The sequence below is a fragment of the Fundulus heteroclitus genome, chromosome 20, assembly GCF_011125445.2.
Source record: "Fundulus heteroclitus isolate FHET01 chromosome 20, MU-UCD_Fhet_4.1, whole genome shotgun sequence".
Taxonomy (NCBI): Eukaryota; Metazoa; Chordata; class Actinopteri; order Cyprinodontiformes; family Fundulidae; genus Fundulus; species Fundulus heteroclitus.
The window spans coordinates 2,147,489-2,172,927 of NC_046380.1; the positions used below are offsets into that span (position 1 = coordinate 2,147,489).

General features: G+C 42.7%; 2 protein-coding genes across 2 annotated transcripts in view; one reads left to right on the top strand and one right to left on the bottom strand.

Moving 5' to 3' along the window:
• The window catches only part of LOC118567221 (nuclear factor 7, brain-like), a 511,141-nt gene that overhangs the window by 46,642 nt on the left and 439,060 nt on the right, over positions 1-25,439 (bottom strand). The gene's annotated exons all lie outside the window — the stretch shown is intronic.
• LOC105915814 (protein FAM83C) lies at positions 1,280-17,758 on the top strand. The gene is made up of 5 exons (XM_012850042.3): positions 1,280-2,257; positions 7,683-7,850; positions 9,457-9,581; positions 15,070-15,303; positions 16,553-17,758. Exons 1-5 carry the CDS (start codon positions 1,757-1,759, stop codon positions 17,352-17,354), a joined length of 1,830 nt encoding a protein of 609 aa, XP_012705496.2. The 5' UTR covers positions 1,280-1,756; the 3' UTR covers positions 17,355-17,758.

The window sequence follows — 25,439 nt, forward strand, 5'->3', positions numbered from 1 at the left end:
GAATAATTCTGTTTTCATTCAAGTTAAACAAACAGCAGACGTGAAAAACAACCAAAACTAACTTCTGATTTATGATTTAAACATAAAAATCAGCTAAATGAGCCTTAACCAGATGACAACATGAGGTCAGATAAAAACCTTGTAAATATGACGTAAAAATGTAAAACATGACAACAAAACTTCCACCAAACCAGGTTCAGTTCTGTCAGAACCAGAATCTTTCTGCTGAAAACGTTAAATGGACCGTAGAGCATTATGGGTTCTGGTGAGGCTCAGTTGTCAGATTAAAAAATTTAAAAGCAGGTATTAAACATAATTCTGATTAAGCAGAAGATTTCTGTATTAGAATGTTTTTTAATGGTCTGATATAACTAATGTATGTTTTTTATTAGTTATAAGCAGAAAATCATCATAATTAACAGAAATAAAGGCTTGAAAACATCCGTCTGTGTCTCATTAATCTCTTTACTGAAATCAATTAACGTCAATAATATTCTAATTTATAGACCATAGCTGCCCTTTCTGACTACTCTCACAATCACACAGCCATACGCACATCGGTGGGCAACCAGGGGGGGGGGGGGGGGGGGGGGTTGCCCAGGGGCACATCAACATATGGCAGGATGAAACTGGAACTGAACCCACAACTTTTAGATCGCAAGATGAGAAAAGTCAAGTTTGAACCTGAAAGCTGGTGAAATGACGCTCAGCGTTTTCTGCTTTAGGAACATCCTTATGGATCAGATCAGAGATTTATGGGTATTAATAATTACCTGCTGTCTGCTTGATGTCTGAGTCAGAGTAGCTTAGCAAAAAAAAAAAAAAGTAGTTTATTCAAGTGTACTACAAGTGTTCTTATTTAGACTTAAAATTAGTGTACTTGAAGTTCATTTTTTTATAAACTATATTTCATATACTCAATAAGTATGGTAAAGAATATTCGCCTTATACTGAAAAGAATAAACAGAAGTGTAAGACTACGTATATTAATACTAAGATTTAAGGTTATACTTAAGTATACTTAATAAAATTAACTTAAATTAACTGCTTTTTGCTAAGGGTAACTTTAAAACTCTGAAACATAAAAAAATAAAAGGTGTTTATAAAATAAGTATTAATATGTAAATGTTTTTTGTTTTGTTTTCATTTTATTTATCATTTTATTACATTTGAATCGCTTTGCTTCATTTTTTATTCGCTGCAGCTTTTCTTTTTTTTTTCTTTTTTCTGTCCGCTCCTGCAGCTTTATTTTGAAATCTCGGACCAACCGTGGGCTACTTGTTGTGAGCTGGTTGGCTTGGTAACGGCCCGAAGGGGGAGGAGCCTGATGACCCAGGGACCAATGAGGGGACAGATAGCAACAGGTGAGCAGAAGAGACGCACCTGACCTCCGCCGTTGCAACACAACTCCGCGGAGGACAGAAGAAGAGGCTCCTGGGAGCCACATCCTGACACACCGGGCCGGGAACCAGAGAAGCCGGGACCATTTCAGCGCTCCGGACCGAACCGGACCGAACCGTGAATTAATCCTTAAATCTGGACCCAGGGCCGGGGCAGCCTCAGTGATCGGACAGGTCGGTGCGGTGGGGCCAGTTTCCACCTGAGTCGGATTATTGTTCCGGAATTAATCGGCTTTCTGCGTAAAAACGGCGACATGTTCCGGCGGTCCGGGCGCAGCAGCGACTAGTCCCCGCAGCGTCAACTTCCAGGCGCTTGATCCCCGAGTCCCGCAGGTCACAGCCGCTCCTGCCGCTCCATGATCAGCTCCGAGGGCCTGCGGCCGGCGCCCGGCTGCAGGAAGCCGCTGGGGAAGCTCGCCTCCCGGCTGGAGGAGGTGAAGAACCCGTGGAGGGAGGGCTCCAAGCTGGAGCTGAGCCACAACGAGGCGGCCCGGCTGGCCACGGACGCGCTGCTGGAGCAGGGAGAGAAGGAGTACCGGAGGGTCCTGGCCGAGGAGCGGGAGCTCAGCTTCCTGTCCCCGCTGGAGATCCGCTACATCAGCCAGCATGCCGCCAGCAAGACCCCCGACCCGGACTGCAGCAACGACCGGGACGACGGGGACGCGGACGCCGTGTCCGAGCTCACCTCCGGGACCTACTTCCCCATGATGTCGGACGACGAGCCGCCGATGCTGGAGCTCGGCTGGCCCGAGACCCCGTCGCGGTTCGGACCGTCAGAGACCCAGATCTTCTTCCAGAGGGACAAGACCAACAACATCAAGGACACGATCCGCTCCATGATCGACAAGGCCAAAAAGGTGAGGGGGTGAGGGGGGGGAGGGGGGGGGGTCAGGCTGGGGGCCGGGGGCCAGGGGCCGCAGGGGTCATCCTGCAGAAACTGGGTTAAAGGGGTAAAAGCTGGGCTCATGTGGAGGGTTCTCCTCAGAACCACTGACCTGGGTCCAAACATCCAGGAGCATCTGTTCATCAGGCACTAATTTAATCAGATAATTATCACTGATTAATGCATCGTTGTTTAAATGGGATTTAATGCTGAGGTGTTGATGAAGGATTCAGCTTCAGACAGAAATAATCTGGTTTTTATCACAAATTACCCTGACCCGGTTCGGTTTGAGGAACCCAGGAAGAGTCCAGACTGTCAGAAACAGAACATCTGATAAAAATCTAATCTCCACACCTCCAGTGAACGCAGAACCTTTTCTCTTTTATTCATTTACCATGCAAATACATCTCAGGCTGAAATAAACTGTTGCACAATCCCAAATGTTCTGTTTGGCCTGCAGCACATCGGGTCTGGGTCGGTGCTCGCGCTCAGGGAACCGGGTCAAAAACCCATTACGCACCAGGTTCTGTTGCTCCTGTGCTGCAGATTAGCAGCAGAGACACTAATGCCACCAAAAGTCCAAATGTAGATGAGAGATTCTCTTTTCCAGAGAGGCAGGACCCTCTTTGTGCCGTCAGAGACAAACCTGCAGAGCTGAGAAGTTCTAGACGTCCCAAACGGAGCAGAACCTCATCCAGAGCGGTTAAGGTGACGTTAGCGGACCCACCGGGTCCACAGAGGCGTGTTCGCCGGGTTTCCTCCGGCTCACCGCAGTAATCCGTCTCTGGAGGCGACAGGCCCGGACCGGCCCGTCTCCACCTGCTGCCATGTTTGTTCTGCTCCTGTGGGCCTGAGCTGCAGGCCGACCGCCCGCCGGCTGCTGCCCTCAGCGGCTGACCCCGGATCAGTTACCGCAGCCTGGCTGACGGGTCCAAAGTTACCGCAGCCTGGCTGACGGGTCCAAACTGACCCGGGCCAACAGCGTGGCTGCAGAACCTGTTTTAGTGCAGTTTCTGTGGCTTTGGCTGTTTTTTAAAAAGCATTATTTGACGTTTTAGATTTTGTTTAAAACAGTTTTCCAGTTATTTTATGTCCGTAATTCATCTTTGAAGGTTTTACTTTTAAGGTGAATTAGTGCTTTAAAGCAGCCTCGGTGCTTTTTGACCCAGTTTTTGTCCCTTTTCTGCACGTTTAAAGTTTCTTAGTGCGGGTTGGAAGTCAGGTTTAGTTTTTTTTTTAACAAACTTGTTTGTCTGTGAAATAGTTTAGCGTCTGGTTGAGTCTCTCTGCAGCTGGTTTGACTTGTTAAAGCTGCACTGATGAAAACGAGCTTTGTGTCGGCGCAGATGATCAGATCGTGTCAGAACCTCCCTGACCACCGATGGGCCTCTCCATGCTCCTGATCCGCTGAGGAGAACCGGTCTGGTTCTGTCTCTGCAGCTCTGGGCTGATCCCAGAACAGCCTCGTGAGTTGGTCAGTTTGCAGACAGTCCAGCACGCGCTCCATGTGAGTCACTTCCTCCTCCTGCGTCTATAAATAAAGCTTTCTGTGCAGAAATCTGAGGGTTCTGTGAGCGCGCCGCTGATTAACCTGCCGCCTTTTCCCCCACATTGAGCCAATAAACAAACTTTGACCTGGCCTGTGACTTTGACCTGCAGTAATCCTGCCGACGGGTTTTACTCTTTAACTGGCCTCAGTTCAGCTGCGGCGAACGCCAGAAACTCCCTGATGGACCAGAACCGGTCAACATCTGTTTAAATGATTAGAGATGATTTTAAAAGTCCAGTCTGGATGATTTCCTGGTGTCTGTGAAGCTGCTGATTTCATCTTTTCTGTTTCTGAGAATATATTTCAGGGTCCTGAATTATCATTCTGTTATTTTGGGCGCCTAGAATTGGACTAATAATCAAACTACAAATTTATCTCCCTGTTAAAACACAAAGGAGAAAACAATCCAACGTTAAAAGTCTTTAACTCCTTTAAGTTTGAAATCATGTTCCGTTCACTGTTCCTCTGGAATAAACAGATGCCTTTTGTTTTCCTATGAATAGCTAATTTCTTTAGAAATTCAACATTTCTATAAAATCTGAGGACAAAATGAGTTGATAAGTCTTATGATCACTAAATAAGTCTAAGTCATTTATCTGATGTTTTCTACTATGACTAGAAACCTCCATGACTTCAAATTGAACCAGAAGTCTGGAAATAATAGTTTTGCTTTTTTGTTTTAAATTCTCCTCATAGCAGGAAAACAGAAACTTCAGTATTTTTTTTTAGAATAAATCCATAAAACATAGTTTTTGTTTAAATGGTGAGCATGAAGGAACATATTTTGTGTAATTCAGTCAATGCTGAAGGAGCTTCTATGTTCTCTACAGTAAAATGAAGGAACAAAGGCAAATATTTCTGGATACAATAAAAACCCGTTTATAATTAATCAGTTAAATGATTGTTGGGTTTTATGAGGAAGCTGCAGTAGAAAGAAAATGTCGCTCAGTTGGTTTGTTTTTTTTTATCATGAGTCTTTAAAGAGTAATGTGGTCCGAACAGGAAGCAGATCTATAATCAGAGGAGGAAGAAAAGCGTAAAATATTAAATAATATCTGATTCAATTAAGCTGTTTATCATAAATGTTTGTCTGCATGACTATTAAAGAATTCACCCCAAAAGCCCCCCCCCCCCCCCACACACACACACACACACACACACACACACACCTCATTAGTTAAAAGGTGTATATTAGTTTCAGACTTTATTATTATAAACAGACAGCATCATTCCGGTGCCGAAGAAACCTCAAGTCACCTGTTTCAACGACTACAGGCCTGTTGCACCGACTCCCATCATGGTGAAGTGCTTTGACAGGCTGGTAAAGGAACACATTGTCATGTGTAAAAAAACACATGACGTTTGTTGTTTACTTTTAAATCTCTGCTGCACCTAAAACTGTAATTTAACTTTTACTGCAATTTACAAAGCTGTATGCAACGAAATTTCATTCTGTTTGCACTCTGTACATACAGAATGACAAAAAAAAGTTGTCTAAGTCTAAATGAAGGACGACTAATGCAACTTTAACAGTTCTTATCATTGCATGGTTATTAGGGGATACGATATGTAATAATTAATTTATTACTAGTATTAGTATAGATGATAAAAGTATTATCATTGTTTTATCACATAAATAAGTTAATTATAATACAATGTATGATTATTGTGATTCCTGCTGTAAATATTATCATACATTTCAGATGAGTGCTGTATACAGGTGCAGATTTAGTTAAATCTTAGGGCCACTGAGAGATTTATAAGAATGACAACTTTCAGAAATGCAAATTTGATGTATAATGTAGTATTATAATGTTTAATCTTTGTGCTCAGTGAATTAAAACAGTAAGGAGTCATAAAGGCGGTGCATGGAGGAATCGCATAAAATAACTTTATTTGTCCGCCGACTCCTCTGAACATGTCAAACTAATAAATAATATTTATTAAGTTATACTGTTGACAATCTGCAGATATTGAAATAAAAAAATGAAGATGTATGAATGAGTGAAGGAGGATGAAGAGACAACAGAGTGTCTGGGTTTGTTGTTGTTCTATAACTGCTTGGTGCTGGTTTCCTTTCTCTCTTTGTCTTTTGGGTCTCAAGGAAATAAGGCGGGGGGGGGGGGGGTGGGTGTGATTGCTCCTAACGACTTTCATAGCAGGAAAATCCTCCAGGAGGTGCAGCACGGCGCCAGCTCTAACGTTTTCTGTTCCAGTGAGAACCAATCGATCACAGATCAGCTTCCTCTGCGTCCGGCTCGATAAATCAGAAATTATCTCTGAGCTCCTGGTGCGGCCGTCTTTCAGAGCAACGGATCCATAAAACCCGCTGAGCTCCCGCTGCCTGGTTCTTTACAGGCTTTCTGAAACGCTGTCATCTGAGTCCGTGGCCCCACAGCGGGGAGGGTTCACCCCCAGGGGCCCCGGGACTGGTTTATCAGGTTCTGGCAACACGTTCTTCAAAAATGATCCAAATATGTTTCGTTTACTTTTATTGGCTCAGCGTGATAAATATGTCGCAGCACATAAAAAAGCTCAGACTGAAAGTTTAACACGAGCAGCAGCTACTCTGAAGTTAAAGGTTCATTGGAAAACTTTGACTTGATTATAAACCTGTTTGGATCCAGTCCTCAGGTATTTATTATTGTTATTGTCAAAACGACAAGATGCACGCCCTAAAAACTGGAACAAAACGCTGAATCCTCCAATCTAAGAGGAAATTTAGTCAATGTTGTAAAAGTTGTAATAATTTAGGCCACCAATTGTGGCCATAGATCATTCCAAACTGGGTTCTGGTCATTTCTGAGCTTCCTGCTCTGACCTTGGGCTCAACCTGCAGGGACGTCCATCCTGGGAAGGCTGGAAGCTGCTGAGATGTTCTCCTCCTGGGAATAATGTTCCTCTCTGCAGGATGATGGACTCCAAAGGGTCTGCAGATGACCTTTGACCCTTCCAGGTTGATGAGCAACAAAAGTTGCTTCTCTGAGGTCATTGCTGATGTCATTCCACCTTTGTGTTGGGTTAACACAGATCTCTCTCTCTCTCTCTCTCTGTGTCTAAACAGGACAGAGCAAGAGTAAGTCAAAGTAAAATTAGGGAAAACAAGATAAAACTTAGAATCTGTATAAATTCAAGATGAGCAGCAAACCTGGATAAATAAAACTAGGATAAAATAAGAAAGAGACGTAATAAAATCAAGAATAAACCAACCTCTCCACTGCTGAACTTGTTAGGAACTGACATGTTTGAATAAAAAACTGATGTAACTCAGTTAATGTTGTAATATTTGGTGTAAATCAGTAAATCTACTATTACTGATGCTTTCTGGGAGGGACTGGACCATCTGCTCAGGTCCAGATTGGCCCGGGTGCAGAAGCTTTATGTAAAGATATAATGAGTAAAATCATAATCCATTTTTTTCTGTTTCTTCCTGGGTGATATTTTCTTGACTGGTTCCTGTTCTGACCTTTTGAGTCGGTTCTGGAAAATTCCAGCTGGAAAATAACACCGAGGTGTCGAAGAGGGTAAACAGAGGAGGTCAGAATCAGAGCTGGAGCTTCTGCTGTAAAATATAAAAATAAAAAAAAATAAAAATGACTTTTTCATTAAAAATACAGAACTGAAAATGCAAAACATGCGTCTAAAAACTCAGTTATTCGTCTGAAACGTGAAAACGTCTGAAGATAAACCCTAAAATAAGCTGAGAAAGAACTAACACCGGGTTAGAAGACGAGGAGAACCTGTGGATGACAGGAAGGAACGTCTGGATCAGGAGTTTTAGCACAGGACCGGTACCGTCTGGTACCGCGTGAGACCGAGGCTCTCTGTCTGACTCCGGCTGTCTCTGCAGGTCATCGCCGTGGTGATGGACATCTTCACAGACGTGGACCTGATGTGTGACCTGATGGAGGCGTCCAACAAGCGGCGAGTTCCCGTCTACATCCTCCTGGACGAGAAGAACGTCAGCTACTTCGTGGACATGTGCGCGGCGCTGGACATCCAGAGCTCACACCTGAATGTAAGTAGGACACGGCCGGGCAGGGGCGGAGCTAAGGGGGGCCCAGAGGGTGGTCAAAGTTTTATCAGGAGGTCCGTTTGATGGGAAATGTTTGTCTGACCTGCTACCTGAACAACATGCTTTCTAGCCAGCTGAGTCTCCACCTGCAATGTTCCTCTAATCTCCTCTCAGTTGCAGGAATCATGCTTTGTGATCTTTATCTAAAACAACCAAAAAAGGAGCCTCAGGTTCCCGATGAGCCGACCATGAAATATTACGATTTGCAGTTAAAAGTTGCACCTCAGCATTTTTTTATGTAGCTTTGATCAGCCTCCCTTTCTCTACATGGATTTAGAGGTCAAATGTAATTTTTTTATTCACCCCAGGGATACCTGGCATTTATGTATCTTCAGGTTTTGGCTGTACAGGCGCACCTGAACTGCTGTAGTTCTTATATTAAACAGTGGATGGCGCTGCAGATATAATCTGCATGTATCCAACAGCTGGTAGCAGAAGAAGAGACTAAACAGGAAGTGCATTCCTGATACGCCCCCAGCTACTCAGGCTCCATCTGAACACCCTAAATAATCACTCCTAGTTCCTAGTTCCTATCTCCTACCTCCTATCTCCTAGCTCCTCCTGGGTCAGCAGAACTCCATCAAGGAGGAGAGGAGCTTCAGCTGCTGAGCTGATTCCAGCCTTTAACTCTGATGTCATTAGTGACGTAAACATGGAGGATGGAGTCAGAAACATGGAGGATGGAGTCAGAGACATGGAGGATGGAGTCAGATCCTACAGCCTTCTGGACATGAGCTACAGAGACGCTCTCTGGACATTTTTGTTCATTTCCATGAGGGGGCTGTGCTGATACATTATGTCATGCAAAGGATTGTGGGATACCTTAAGGCTTAGCACTGGTAAGGGGTGTCATTGGGTTCCTAGGCTAAACTAGCCATCAAAGGAAGCATACAGGCTCCTTTTCCTACCTCCTTCCTAACTGAACTATTCAGAAAGCTCTGATCATGGCGACCGCTGCTGAACTTCCACTTTGGCTAAAGAGTCCTTGATCCATAAGGTTAGTTGGACGACCAAAAGTTCTGTCCAAAATGTTCTAACCATAGCTCCTAGCTCCTGTTCCTTGACCTTTCATGAGGTCAACAGTCTGAACTCTATCATGTGGAGGAAAGGAGCTTCAGACTGCCGAGCCGATTTCGGACATCCTTTAACTCCAAAGTCGTTATGGACGATGAGAGTCTAGCGTACAAACACATGAGTATTTCAGGTCTGTGTACTGAGCGTGAATGCCAGATATCAGGAAGTACATTATCCTGCCAGTTATTCTGGTTTATTTAAAAGCTAATTTCATGATGGCCAAAAAGCATCTGCGCCACTGATCTCAGAAACGCAGTGATTGCCTGATCCCGTCCTCTTTCCTTCATGTTTTTCCTCCTGCAGCTGTAAAAACTACAAACGGCTCTGAATCATTTTGAATCATCAGAGTTTGGAGGTTTTTCATGCAGATAATTCCACCTGCATAAATGTTGCATTAGATGCTTCAGGTCTGCCTCTGTTATCTTATTATTTCACCTACATGTCTGTATCTAAATGTTTGCGTGTCTGTGTGCAGAATTTGCGAGTCCGCACCGTTTGCGGCGACACGTACTGCACCAGAGGGGGGAAGAAGTTCACGGGCCAGGTTCTGGAGAAGTTCATGATCATCGACTGTGAGGAGGTGATTGCAGGCTCCTACAGGTGAGAGCTGTCATACCTGCTGCACCAATCAGTGGTGGAGGTATTATGATCTGGGTTTATTCATGTGAGTTATTTTTTTATGTATTTTATATTTTTCTGGGAGAGAGTACAGGGTAGGTTCAGCTTAAGGAGGACCTGCTCCAGATTAAAGCTTTTTTCCCGCTGCCTTCCATCTGCCGTCTCAGAGGCAGGTGGAAGAAATGCCACGACTTAAAAAGATCAGAAAAAACACATTAAATATCTCATTTAAGAGCAATTGCACCGGTTATCAGTCAGTCTCCCATGTTTAGCGCATGAAAACAGGAAAGTGTGTCTAAGCTGCTCCCCTGCGGCAGCGTGACGTTTACTTTGCATCCTCGCTGATAAGCGGCGCGGACAGAGGAAGTCTCAGATGAGTTTGCAAATCGTTGTGGACATGCTGATAACGCCGACGTTGTTCAGCAGAGCTGCTGGTTTAAACAGAAATACCCGCGTGTCGGCTGTAATAACAGCCACATGGTCAACGAGCAGATGTGAGAGATCTGCTGCAGGAACTCAGAGTTCATTCATTCCCAGATGTCTCAGAAAGAAACACCTGAAATTCACCAGGTTTCTGCTTTAAGTCGAACGGCCGCTCTGGTTTAATCCATGAGCCCAAAGCAAAGCCCTGGAGCTGGAAGTGCTTCAGCGTCCTTGTTGTCACCTCGGCTCAGTTTGACTAAAGCTGCAGCTGTCGGTCCGGTTCTAACTGATCAAGAACCGGGTCTGAGTTCAGCTCACACTGCCGGACTGGAGCAGTTCCTGTTTGTAGATCTAAACCGAGTTCACAGTCCTGATATGAACTCGCTGGTTTTCTGAAAAACATGATGTCATCAGCGTCCATGTTGATGATGTCATCGGCTAGCATTAGCAACCTGCCTTTAAATCCATTTTTACTCATAAACACAAACCGTTTTTAAATGTGGCCTCATTCACATGTTTTCACGTTGAAGTTCTCAGAAAGCTAAACGAAGGTTTCCCAGCAGAGATGATTATTTTATTTCCAGCTTCCATTTAACCACAACGAGGTCGCTTCATTTAGGGCTGGACGATAATTCAATAACAATATATGTCTATGATAGGAAAAAAGGGTCAATAAAAAGTTCAACAGAATAAGTTTTTCTTCCTTTTGCATTTTAGCCAATGAGGTTAATATTACTGCATTACATCCTCCCAACCAATCACAACGCAGACACAGGAAGCTCCGCCCCTTTCAAAGAGTTCAGAGAGCACAGGTTCTTATTGCCTTATTAGAAACTTCCAGGTTTGGTAAAAAGTTGGTTGAATAAAGGGTTGAGTTTGAATTCAGTGCTTTTGTGTTCTGTATCTAAAAATAAGTCACGAAGTAGCAACATAAAATGTCCAGGGCTGCATTTAAAATATGTTTTGAATTTGTTGATAATTATTGATACCATATGATTTATATTGTATCAATATGCTTTTTTTCACTGTATCGTCCATCCCTAGCTTCATTTGTAAAATGCTGACACACACATCAACTTTAGAGGTGAAGCTCCAGACTGTTTCTGCTAAAAGGTTCTGAGTTTAGATCTTCCGTTCTCTCCCAAAAGTCCCTGTTGTTCTAAAAGAAGCCATGTGAATGTTCTCAGGGAGAAACCTGGTGTCGGTTCTGCTGTCAGTTACTCATCCTCGGCTCAAACTGAGCTCCATTGTCTGCAGTTTTCAGTCCAACATGTCTATTTGTCTCCTTTGTTACGTGTAAAGCTTTCTTGCTCTCATTGTGAGGGCTTGACTTCCTTTTATGGACAAATTGCACGATCTAGTGAGGAAATCGGTTAATTTTTAGGGGTGAAAACTCAGCTTCATGCATAGTGATGTCCTCAGAAGTGACGCTGAGGGTGTCTGAGTGTAAAATAGCCGTGAAGCTGACGGGCGAACTGGGCTGAGACTTTGTTTTTACCAAGCTGTTGTCACAGATCAGCTCAGAAGAACTGTTGATAATCACTGCGTGTACTTGATGGTGTAATTATAACTCCTGCCACAGCTTGTAAAACCCCAGGCTGTCACTATCAGGGAGCAAGAAGTTTGCTTGGAGTTTTAAAGCCTTTCTGTGCACGGTACGTGGAGTCTAATGTCCCGGAGCGTTGCTGCGGCAGGATTAGGGGTGGATTCAGGTGTGCTGCAGGTATGAGGGTTGGGCCGGGCCGCTTTCACGCTTACTCTGGAATGTCCAAAGTAAGCGTGAAAGCCGTGGTGCAGCTCTCATCGCCGCACCACTCCTACCTTTAATGCTCACAATCAGACCAACAGCTGATCCAGGTGCACACGCAGAGCCGGGGATTGGACCTTTAAGTCGCAGTGAGGGCCCAGCATGCATTGCGGCACCCTGGCTGGTCTGCAGCTTTGCACATAATAATAGTTCTGACACCTTTATGTCTCAAACTTAGCATGAGGGATCTTAAAAAGTTCCCTGACCATGAAGATAGTATTTCTAAACAGCATTTCGTGCTGTTAAATACATTAGGAGTTATGTATGTTTTTTAGAAAGATATATATAAATACACCTAATATTAGAGGTTTGGTGGAGATTAAATCCCCATTATCGATGTAACTTCCTAATTTTACCTGATTTTACCTTTTACTTAATGAAGTGGACAGAGTTAGATATTTGTGTTACTCAGCTCAGTCCGACGCCTCCTCTGCAGCGCCTCCTCAGGCCCGACAACAGAGTCCCAACCCGTGGTTCGTGCACCTCCGGGTGTCCGTTAACCTCAGTTTGAGGGTCTCTGGAATAACCGACGTAGTTAGTTTTTTTTCCTGCTTCTAACATTAACTTTAAGAACATAATCTTCAGTCGTCTAATATATCCCAGCCACTAGCAGGGCCATGGCGAAGACCTCATCAGTGTTATTCATGTCACCTGGGTGGTTATAATGTTATGCCTGATTGGTGTAGTGCCACTATGTGATTATTTTTAAGGTTTCATTAATAAAGATAAAGGTTTTGATCCCAACTCTCCAGCAAAAATAGGAGAATAGAAGGAAAAGTTTCAGAGGCTGAATTCATTAATAAATAATCTATACATTTATTATCTGAGCTGCTAACTGGAAGCTTCAATCTAGAAGAAATGAGGTGTTCCAGTAAGCAGGTGAATAATAATCTTTATCTTAACTTTGCTGAACATGTTTATTAGTTTATGACTTTGGAAACTTAAACCTTGATGAGCAGAAGAGTAAAATGCGCCGTTTATGGCCACCTCCGGCTTATCGGAGCAGTTCCTTCAGGGAAATCATCGGTCGGTCGAGTGATTCACCGCTGATGAAGGTTGTTCAACACGTTTCTCAGACGCTTGTCTTTGTCCATTAGTGAAAAAATGCTGCAAAGGCTTCCAGCCCAGCAGGTTTAACTACTTTCACATTTATATCTGACTAAATCTATTTCTGGTCTGTTTTCAATGGTAGTAAGGATTAAACCAAACTTCTCATTCATGCAGTGATTCCAGCTGCAGAGGGGAAATAATGTCTGGAACCGGTTTCTAAAACAACAAAATCTTTATCTTTAATCTATATTTCAGATTATCGCGGTGCTGCTAGTGTTTTTCTAGTTACGGCAGACTGAAAAACGCATCAATGTTTCCATCGCTGATTTATGGAATCAGCTGCAGCTGTGAAGGTTTAGAATCAGATAAACAGGAACCAGATAAACTGCTCCTGCAGCTAAATTCATCTAAAATCATAGGTCATATAATCTTATTTTTTTTTATTTCTTTAGGAATTTAGGTTTTTTTAGACGCTTAAAAAGAAAATGTAGTTTTTGTTTTATTATTTTAATTCATTTAATTAAGTTTTTATTTTAATGCACTTTTTTTAGTTAAGTTTATTTATTTATTTGTTTGTTTTTTGGAAGGAAAAAAGCCTGTCCTAATAAATTAGATTTAAGACTGATTTATTTACATTCTTTGTTAGTTTTTTTTTTTTTTTCTAATATTCCCAGTGTTTCTGTTGCTTATCAAATCTTTGTCCCTCTCCATGCACCCTGGGAGTCTGGGAAGTGGATTATTATTATTATTATTATTATTATTATTATTATTATTATTATAGCTTTTAGGTTGGCTAGAAACGTTTCCTTAAATTCAGACGCATGAAAGGTTCAAACTAAAAAAAAAAGAATTTGGATTTATGGATAGTATGTCATATTTTGCAGTTTAAAATAGGAAAACTTAAAACACTTTGAATATTTGTGTTTCACATCTGACAGGCATGAAAGTTTTAATTATGGCTGGGACGATTAATCAATTGAATCAATTAATTAAACTTTACAATATATTAAGATTTTATTTTTGGAAAATGGGGATTTTATTTTGCCAATGTACTCATTTGACTTCCATGAAGATAATAGCAGCAATGCTGAAAATAAATTTAGGAAAATATATTGTGAAAACATGCAAGGAGGAAACTTTTCTTACCCATGACATAAGACACTTTAATATACTAATTTCCTTTTTTTTTTTTTTTTAAGTTAGGTCAAAGTTGCGCAAGTGAAGCCTGTTCTGTTGTGTAAAACCACCATCAGCAAACATTTAGTTATAGTTTCACTGTTTATGACAGCAGGGCGGCCATCTTGTTTTACCAGCATGTTTCACAGCTTGGATTTAGTTTCACTTTGAATTGAGGTATAACTCCCAGACAAAATGTTTTACATAAAAGCATTTTTTTAAAATAATTTATTCAATTTCTTTTTGTAAAATTAAAAGGAGGGGAAATGGATTGATTTGGTATAATAACATCAGATATTTTATTTTGAAGCCATGTCGCCCAGCCCTAGTTTTAATAGATTAGAACTTTTCCCATTAGTTTTTCAGCTTTCAGGCTTAATTGCATTAATATTGGATCCAAAGTCTTGATCTAACCTATTACTTAAAAGAAATAAATTTACTGTTAAAGTTTTAAAATTGTTCTATTAGTAATGATTAACTGTTTTTAAATGTAATTATGAGCTCTCAATAGGAGTCGGTGCTCAAGCAGTTTTTTGATTATTTCAGCCAAATAAAGCCGATAGACGTCCGCGGCGCCGCTGTTGGCTGAATGAACGGCTGAATCACCGCAGTGACTCATCAGCAAACGCCGCCTGAAAGCTGGTTTTATCAGCTGGAGGTGGAGGGAGTTCATTTACACAATAAGTGCTGATAGATGCTCAACATTCATTTTCTGTTTTATAATTGCTGCACATCTAGTTTTATTTATCTGGTGGTAATAAGCCCGATTACCGTCCTCAGAATGTTCCTCATGAGGAACAAAGACGGTTCTTCACCCTAATTTGTTAAATTTTCTGGCAGAAGCTCCAACCTGCAGTGACTTTTAATCCTTAGACACTGGTTTAAACCATCAGCTGAGATCCTCTGGCTGTTCAGAGGAATGATGATAAACCTGACGCTCCGTGTAGTTTGACCTCCTGAGCTTTTGTGACGATAAAAAGCTGACTGAGGCGCCGTCTCTCCTCTTCTCTGCAGCTTCACCTGGCTGTCGTCTCAGGTGCACAGCAACCTGATGATGCATTTCACAGGCGCCATCACCGACTCCTTTGATCGGGAGTTTCGCTGTCTGTACGCCGACTCGCAGATCATCGACAGATTCAACCCTGAGGATGAAGAGATGCCTTATTATCCATCGTTTCAGCACTTCATGGCCCCTGGGTTAAACATGGGGCTCGCTGGGACCCTGGGACTGGATCTACACTCCGACAGGTAGGAATGCCTTCAGCATGTCAGACGTTACACGGACCCAGATGGAGACTTTAAAACGGTCCTGGAGGAAGAGTTTTCATAAAGCTTCAAGCTCTTCAAAATAATGCAGTCAGAGTTCTTGGCTCCTGAAAATCCTCTTTTCAGTCGGGTCCCAAAGATCACTGCAGTGTCTGAGATGTTCCTGATATGCTCCACATCTTCTCTCTTAATGGGGTCAATCTGAATCTCCAGGCTACAGAAACAAAAAGGAATCTGTCAAACTGTTACTTTAGAAACATCTGGCTTTAATAATTGGCTTTCTCACTGCAAAAACGGAACTAAAAATAAGTAAAATGTTCTTAAAATGTGTATATCTTTCCTTGATTTGAGCAGGTAAATAAGATGATCTGCCCATGGAATAAGATTTTTGCACTTAAAATAGTAACAACTCATCTCAATCATCTTATTTCAAGTGCAGGATGTCTAATTATCTTATTTTAGGGGTCAAAATACTCATTCCATTGGCAGATAATTTTATTTACCTACTCAAATCTAGGACAAAAACACTAATGTTAAGAACATTTTACTTCTTTTTAGATTAATTTTTGCAAAGGTGTATCCTTATAATCTGACAGGGACTGAGTGAAGAGATCAGATCGGAACTGGAGTTATTTATCTACAGGGATCTGTGTTTTTTATTCCGTTTAATCAATTAAAGCTAAATTTACTCTATGTTCTCTGAAAGGACTCGATAGATTTTACACCTGGCTTGGTTTTGGTGCCGTTTGGTTAAGTTCTCAGCAGATGGGGGGAAATAAAGGAAGCAGAGTCGGTGTTTTGCCAGTACACACAGAACCGGTTCACTGGGCTCAGTGTAGAACTGGAGCCAGTCAGGTGGAAAAATACCTGTTATTAGACCAAGACCAGGAAAACGTACAGGCTCGGTCAAAACGGGTTGAATTCGGCACCTTTAGGTCCGGTTCGCACCTGCTCCTCTGGTAAGGCTGGTCGGTTCTGGTGATTAGATGCTGGGTTTGTCAGACATCATTTATAATGATGCTCTTCCCTCTTTCTGTAGTGTTTTAATTCCAAGACTGAACCAGTTCTTTGCTGCCAGAGTGGTCATAGAAAGAACCGATTCCCAGCTAACCTTAGAACTGGGTCAGTACCGGAACCATTTGGGGGAAAATACCTCCTTGGTTGCCGTTTGCTGGTGGAGTGAAATGTTTTTTTGTCTGTGGGCTGATGCTGACTGTCGTTCCTCCTGCAGGCAGCGGGACCGGAGCTGCTCGGAGAACTCCAGCAGCCATTCCAGTAACAGCGTGTCCAGCATTAAGGTCGCTCCTGGAATGACCCAAAACGGCGTCTTCAGGGTCACTCAGGGTCACGAGAAGGAGCCGCCCAGCCAAGCCCGCCAAAGCCCAGAGAGAAGAAGTGGAGGTGGACTGAGAGTCGGAGGACCTGCCCCGCCGATGCACAGCTCTCCAAACGGAGGAACCGGTCTTGGCCCACTCACCGATCGCCAGTTACCTTCTTATGTTCCATTACCGGGCCCCGACTGGACCGGTCACACCCCATCCGAACTCTTCAGATCAAACATTGGCGGCACATCCGCTAAGTTTCAGGGACTGGGGTTGTACGACCACAAACCCAGCTTGTTTCAGAGCACCGCGACCTCAAACCTGAACCATAAGATCCAGGCCCCCTCTGCCGTCAACGATCCCCAACTAACCCCCAAACAGAGGACACCCAACCAGTTTCTCAACAAAATGTCTGACAAATTCATGCCCTTCTCCTACAAAGACAAAGAAACCTACAACTTCCGGAAGCCGCCATCGCCACTGAACTCCTCAGCCTGGGGAGGACATGAACTGTCCCAGCCAGAACCGGAGAGCAAGCAGCAGCCGCCGCCGCCGGCGCCGATGTCTCCGCCGGGCATCATGAATCGGCAGGACCAGAAGCGGATGACGTTAGGCCACAGCAAGTTGGACCTGGTGAACCACTACAACAAGCTGAAAAGCAAACAGGTTTACAGCCGCTTTGAGCTTAATGGCAAGAACTGGAACACCTGAGGAACCGCTCACCTGAGTGGTGAGCCGCTGTACGCCTCAGAGAAAGGACTGCTGGGACATTCCAGACCTAACCTCCTTATCGGTTCTCTTTTTAGTTCTTTATACGCTTTTTATCCTTTCCGACGGTCGGAAAATGTGACATTCAAGCTGAGCAGCCATCTTGGCTCTGAGATGCTGTTCAGTTTCCCTCCTCTGACTCTTTAGCCTCTTTAAGAAACAAGGAGCAACTTTAAGATTAAAGGGATTGTTCTGTTTTTAGGATGATCTCAGCATAAAACATTTATACTTTCATTTATAGTTCATCAACTACTGTTAAAACATCATGTTCTGGAAACAGAGGGTGTAGCAAAGAGGTAATACTTGATTAAACCCTGAAAACACTCCATGAACCGTTTTCTCTTAGGGTTTTTTGTAAATAAGATAATTTTAGTACCCCTACCCCCTGTTTCATCTACAATTAGCAGCAACTAGAATTTAAGGGGAAAGAAAGTCTTAAAATCCTTAAAATGTCAGGTTATTTAAAAAAAAAAAAGTCTTGTAAAACATATAGCTGATCTAATAAGTCTTATAAAGTATTATAATTACTTTTCTATTAAAGCAGAATGCACTATAAATTATTCCCTGGATGTGGTCGGCAGACTGCCACAGGAAATTTAAAAGCACAAAGATTTTTTTTAATTCAAATGATGCTTTATTCATGTTCAGTTATAAACACACAAACGTTATAACAAAGGTCTCGTCAACTTAACAGGAAGTAAAATAAGAGGATGGTTCTGTCAATAGTAATACCAGCAGATTTAATGTCTTCATCTTTCATCCTCGGCCTTTTTCTATCAGACAGAGATCTAAAATAAATCTCTTGGTCTGAAAAGGCAGCGGGCAGAAACCTTCATCTTAATTAAACTTATTCTCCCAGACTACCTAATCAGGTCATTTATATCTGATGTCAACCATTGTTTTAAAATTAAGTTCATACTGCCCTGGAGGAGTGGTGTCCTACTGGGTAGAGACCGGGTGCTTGCCTACTGTACAGGCTGCAAGGTTCTGGGTTTGATTCCCACAGACTTCCACTCTGGGTCCCTGAGCAAGACTCTTGGCCCCAGAATGCCCCCCGGGGGAATCGCAGTGGCGGCCCACTGCCCCCTGAGGGACGAGTTAAATGCAGAGGACACATTTCATTGGACTTGATCTTCCAATGACAATAAAGATGATTTTTTAGTTTTAAATTCATCTTCTGAGACTCTGACAGGTATTACCCCGTCCCACAGGTAACCCAGTGGCCAATAAGACCAAAGGGGCCATAACTAAAGGACCAATGGTGTTCTCAGGATTAGTAATACAAATTAAAGCGTCATCAGCATAAAGTGAGATTCTAGGTTCCACTTCTCCTAATTTATAAACAGAAAAACTTTGCTGGTTCCTAAAAGCCTCTGCTAGAGACTCCAGCACAAGTTTAAATAACAAAGTTTGGGGAGGGGGGGGCAATTTACTGATTTCTGAACAGATAAATATATTTGTTTATGTTTAAAAGAGAAATCAGACTTCATTTGCTGCACAGTCAGGAGAAACTGTGTGTGTATTTTTATTAATATTGTTAACTAATGATTGACTGTTTTATTTCTTTATGTGTGCGATGTTAAAGCAGGAATCCAGCTGTTATCTACGGTTTTTAGGAAGGTTGATGAGTCGGGCAAAATAAATCCTCCTTGTTTCCTGGTAACAACATGTGCCTTGATCCTCCTGCCTTAAGGCTCACAGCCACGTTTCTGCCTGCCTCTAATCACCTAAATGAGGTGCAAAGCTGAGATTCTCTTGTGTTCGCTGCAGGATCAACAGTGAGGACGTAAACAGGGAAATGAGACGGAAAACTTCAGGGCATTTTCTTCACAGCAGAGCTTCTGTGTTAACGGACTCTGGTTCCACTGGGCTGGTTCTGAGATCTCCATTTCCAGCTTGTCCACTAAAACAGACGCTGTTCTTACTCTGATGTTTTAAAAATGAAACTTTGTGATGATCATCAGGGCTTTAACCTCGGCGTTACGCAATAAGGAATCACATGTTTTTTTTTTATGGCTCATAGCTGTGAGATTAAATTTGTTTCATTTATTACCTTCAGTTGAAGCGGGCAAAGAATGGGCAGCCATCAGTTGCTGTTTATGGCTGAATGATCCCAGTTTTTATTTTACATTTAGTTCAGTAAAATGTCATTTGGAAAAATGAGTTTTGATTATGCATTTTATGTTTACCGTTTATCATCCATTGAAAAAATGTGAACTTTTAGCTTTTTGTTAGAGTTGTTTTTGTTTTTAAGGACAAATTTTAATAAAATCAAGAAGCTGATAATTGTATTAATTTGTTTTCCCAGGAAACTGGAAGCTAAAACTCTACATCTCTTTCAGATTTGAACGTGTCGATGTTAGTTTTTTATCATTCAGAACAACGAAACGGAGAGAAAAACGTTTGAAGCCGAATTTGGACCTGATTGGATCTCAGATAATTGGTTATAATTGAACAGGTTCGCTTTGTAAAGGGCTTTAAGGTGACGTTTGTTCTGAATCAGCTCAGCATAAATAAACTGAATCCTGAAAATGAATAAAGATCCGACTCAGCAGGAAACGTCTGCAGGTTTTAATTAAGAGGAGAAAAATTAACTTTGTTGAAGCCTTTTCCCTATTTATAACAATTACAGCTAATTATTTTTCCCCTCATCAAGAACTTTGAGGCCAGACGCAGAGAAGTCCAGATATTTACATACACTGCTCAGTGTCTGCACTGATCCCAAATCAGCTCAAGTTGACGGAGAACAATTTCCTGTTCAGCCAATCTTGGTCTGATCCCAGTATTCCTTCCTGAAGAACGTATGTTTTCCTGTCAGGAAGTCCAGTCCCAGGATCCGGGTCCTGGACCACATCATGAACAATGGACCCGCGAATCCCAACGCGGGACTGAACAATGAAATGGGCCAAAATTGATGGTTTCTGGGACAAGAGCTGAGACAGAACAGGTTCTGTGAAGGAAACGGTGAAGATGTTATCCGCCGTGGCTTTGCTGACCTCAGCAGGATCCTGCTGCACTCCATTACTCCTCAGGGTCAGCCTCAGCAACCAGAGTCCAGCGCTGACCCAGCCGATCTGGGACCGGTTTGACCGGCGGGTCCGCTCTGTGGTCCAACACGCCGCCGGGTCGTTGCTGGTTCTGTTTCAGTGGGAACTGAACCTAAAACACATGAGATCAGCTCTGTCAGCGCTGTGTGTTGTCAGAAACGTCAGAGAACCGAGTGAGCTCATTGTGACCCGCAGAACCAGCACCAGGCTGTAAACAGCACATGTTTAGATGCTCCTGCAGCATTTCCTCACGTGCAGCCGGCCGATATCTGCAGGATGCAGCGCGTTTCCGGCCTCTTTCTCTACGATCAGCCTCTTTGTTCTGGATGTGTGCCGTCGTGCAGTTCTTGGTTGTTTGTCCTTGGATTTCCACATTGTGTGCGTCCAGCCTTGAGTTGTGTCCCCTCAGGTGCAGATGTGACCGTGACCAGATTTAGGTCCATTATTCAATCAATCTGATGATCCTGGAAATTTTGGAGGTTTGACCTCAACTTGGATCAAATAAGTAAAATGAGGCTAAAAGCTGAATCTGAGGCCAGAAACAAACATATTAATATCTTATTACCCCAGAGGGGAATTTCATGTTGTAAGTCACAGTTTCCAGGTTTCTTCCTAGAGTTGCTGTTCTGCAGAGGCCCGTCTCACAGCGGTCCTGGAGAACCTCTGACTGAAGACTAGTTGCTGGGGAACACCAAAATTCTTATACACCTCCACTTTTTCTCCCAGGATAGTGATAATCTAATTATCTAGTTTGCTATGTTTAACAGCAAACTAGATAGTTTAGATGCTTCATAAATTTATGAAGCTTCTAATGAAAAGTATCCGTAGGGAAGTTCTGAGTGGGTTTCTCACAGTACCAGAGTGTTTGGGCTCTGGCATGGTGGTATCTTATCTATAATCTGGGTTCTGCTCATTTTAAATGATCTAAAACATTTTATTAATCAGTAGAAAATCTTTACTGGCATCAGAACAAACACTCGTTCTGCCAGCTAACCAGCTTTTCCAGCTTCCATCAGGTTATTAAACGATTAATCTTTGGTCGTAAGATCCAAGTGTTTTTGGTTGGAAGGCCTTCTGACCATCAGCTGAATCTTTATCTTCCTCCATCTATAAAATCTATTAAAATCTATTAAAATCTGGACTGGTTGGGCCGCTCCAAGCCCAGAGAGAACCACGCATGCACAGGCAGAACCCCATGGTTCTGGTTCTGGTTTACCAGGAAGAGGCTAATTTAGGGGCTGTTGCTGTTCCCTTTTTAACTTTTAATAAAGTGTTTTTAGCGGATGGTGTTTTTATAGAAATTACTGCTTTGATTGTAAAACACGGTTTTCAGTATTTTTCTAGAACCTTTATCTGCAATAAAACCTTAATTTCAGAGCTAATTCCTCCAAATAAAGACGCTTTGACAATGAAACATAGATACGGTTGTAAATCTGAATTCAGTAAAGAACATTTTCAAAGAAAACCTGTGGAAATTCCGGTTAAAAAACAACTGAGCCAGCAGCAATAATTTTCCTCTTGTGGACTCCAGGTTCTGGTTCTGTCTATTTCCTGGATCTCCGTGTTTCTGATGCCTGAGCTCTGATTGCAGAGCATGTTTGCTCCCATAGTTTCACACAGCAACCAAAGGTCCATGTTTCCTGGTTCTCCATGATCCTGGATGATCCCCTCAGCTCTTCTGTTGCTCAACCGTGTTTGTTCAGAGGAACTCCTTCATACCGACGGCTTAACGCCACCATCCAACCCGACCTTCATCACACGGAAACGTGCTCAGCCTGGGATTCAGCGAGACGTTAACACTGAGCCCATTTCTGTCAGAAGTCCTCCTGAGAGTCGTCTCTATCTCTGCCATTTAAATATAATCATTTAAATCTGAGATTCCAGGCGGATTTGTTGGTTAATTTTTTGCAATGTTTGAGTTGACTAACAGAAGATGAAGAATAAGGAGCGAAGCCTTTAAATAAAGTCCAGCAATATGAAACAAACATTTCAGAACCTGAGGTCAAACCTTTCAGTGGTTTTAAAAGCAAATTAAGCTTTTTGACAGAGTAAACATCTTATTGTTTAATTCAATCATCTTAAAGTAATATCTGATCTGTTATGGCTCTTTAGTTTGGCCTTATATTGATATTTAAATCTTATTTATGCAGAGGTTCACTAACTGTCCTACCTGTTGTTTTGAATTAAATATAGAATCTTTCATCGCTTTCCATTTCTTGAGTTTTTAATTGACAATTTATTGTTTTGAAGCCGTCTAGTCTGCCCTGGTTATGAGCTCATTGTGGGTTTGGGCATCATGACCTCTGTTTGTTGCCCTCCTGGTGAATGAAAAGTGCTGACTGGCTGTCAGCTTGGGACAGAAAATAGAAACCAGGTTTCCCCACAGGGTGCGGTGGATGTTGACTATCACATCGTTGGGCCTTTGTTGCTGTGGAATAAAGAGGGATTTATTAAAGGGATCAAAGCTAATCTGGATCTGTTTCAGGCTTTAGATCCTTCACGGGTTCAACACAGAGGAAAGCAGAGAAGAGGAAACAGAGAGATCAACAGAGGTATGAAATAAATGAACTCAATCAGCTCCAAACAGCAACAACCAGAGAAAACGACTTTAAGTTGAATTAAAAACCGATTAAAGCATAAACCTGACAGAAACAAGTGATTATGCGTGTATTTATATAATAATATCTGATATAAAGTGATCTTGATCAGCAGTTCTCCAGGCTTCCTGTCAGAGTTTGGTTGCTTTGTTTCAGCACAGGACAGAAAAACTTCTGCACCTGACGCTCAGTGAGGCAATTCAAGAGAAGAACTGTGTGTCCCTAAAAAGCTGGAACAGAACCTGAAAGTCAGGTGCTGAGAAAGTTGAGAAAAAGCGCGTCGTCTCTTTAACCTTTGACAAATCCTGGACCTGAATAACAACAGCAGCAGCGCGTCAGACAGGAAGAGGACTTCATCTCTTCTGAAGTCCAGGATTCCTACCATCCCTGCTGCATGCGTCATCGGCCATAAATCAGCTGGTCACACCTGACTCAGGTGACCTGAGCCAGCCCGCCTTACTGCGCAGGTGCCAGCAGTCACCTGTTGAGTGTGAGTCCACCTGTCTGCAGCAGGTGTTTGAACCCGGAGCAGGAAGAGTCAACCTGCAGCTATTTAACATCAGACTGCTGCCCTCTGGTGGTTTAAACCTACAAATACACCTTAAACTTACCTTTTATTCATTAAGAAAAGCTAAAATATGATTTTCCCCAAAATAAAAATAAAAATACTGTGATATTTTTAGCTTTAATGCAGAAGAAAAAAGCAAAAGCAACATTTTGTTTGTTGTATCCAGAGCTAGGCCGGTGGGGAAATAATTTTTTTTTCAGCCGTCATGTAAAGTTGCAGTGGCCTCTGGTTCACCTGGAATGCAACACTGAGGAGATACCAGAACCCAGAGAGACAGAGGTTAGATGCTCTGAGAAGTTTCAGATCGCTCTGTGTTCTGGTCAGTTTGGCCAGTTACGTCGATCACCAAAGGTTTAAGGCATGGCCGCAAGCAAAAAAAGAGGGAAATATTTACGGCGTACATAAAAACAGGCTTTCGACGCCACGTGTCAGAGACTGAAGGAGCACGGAGAGAGGGAAGAAGAGGAGCAGCGCTCAGAAGAAGTAAGAAGTATCATGGTGCGTAAAAACAGCATCGACATTTATAAAGAAATGACCTCTCAGCAGAATAACCAACCTAAAATAAACCCAAAAGCTTGAGTTTTATTCATGATTCATCTTTTTATTTGATGTGTGTTAATCTCTGAATATGTCTGCCTGCTCTCTGTTCCCTCTTTGTTTCCTGGATAATCTTCTTTTCTGCTGCTTTCCTCCAAAAGGTCTCCATGTTTCGGATGTCCACAGAGCGCCACAGGAAATCCTGCAGCGTGTCATCAATCTCTAAAACAAGTCCCCTCAGTGATTCAGACCCCCCCCCCCCACCTCTGTAATGACATATTCATTCTTTTGCACTCTTTTTGCACATCGTCACTATCACTTTTTAGATATAGATATATATATATATATATTATATATATATATATATATTCTATTAGACTATATATATATATCTATATATAACTATATATATTATATATAACTGTATTTGCATCTGTATATTTGGAGCGTGTAACGGGAAAGAAATTCCCTCTGGGATTATTAAAGTATTTTGATTCTGTCTGTCGGTTTCCATTCTCCAGGTTTTAAAGTCTGAATTTCAGTTTAAGCCTGGGTTCTGCCTCCTTCCTGCAGGTTCTCCTCCGTCCCAGATGTTATATCTGCACCAGAGGACAAAAACGCAGCAGATTGGGCCAGAATGGCTGCAGGTGAAGCAAGGAGACAACAGAGTGATGGGACAGCTCACCTCTGAATTCTGACCTGCTCAGACAGGGAAACGTTCATGTCTTTGTTAATCTTTTATTCCATGTTTTAACAGAGATAAAACTGACTCTGTAACCTGTACCCAGAAACATTTCTTAAAATCCTCCAGGGGACGTTTAAACAACATAGAGACAGTGGACCCCCAACATGTGATGAAGAAAGCATCCTTGCTCTGATTGGTGCCCAGGTTCTTCTCCCTGCAGGTAAATGGGAGTTTTATCTGAATTTCCGCTCGCTCGTGTGGATCGTGTGAACTTTTGCTCCCTGCAGATTCAGCTCAGCAGGTCGAGCCAGAGGGGAGGGAGCTGATTCTGAACCTGAGAGGACGTGCAGGGGGGGGTTTGACAGCTCTCATTCTGCCGGGTTCCCCTGAGGCTTGGCAGCTGGATCAGAGCCAGGCAGAGGTGAAGCAGAGGTAACCGATTCCCTGCTGCATTTCTACTCAAAATTAGCCTGCAGATTCGCAGAGTTCATGCGGTCCCAGCAGAAAGGAATCACGGCCCTCTGCTGAGGAACCCGCATCTCTACCAGCTTCTAAAACCCCGACCACCAGAAGGACACCCAGTTCTACGGCGTC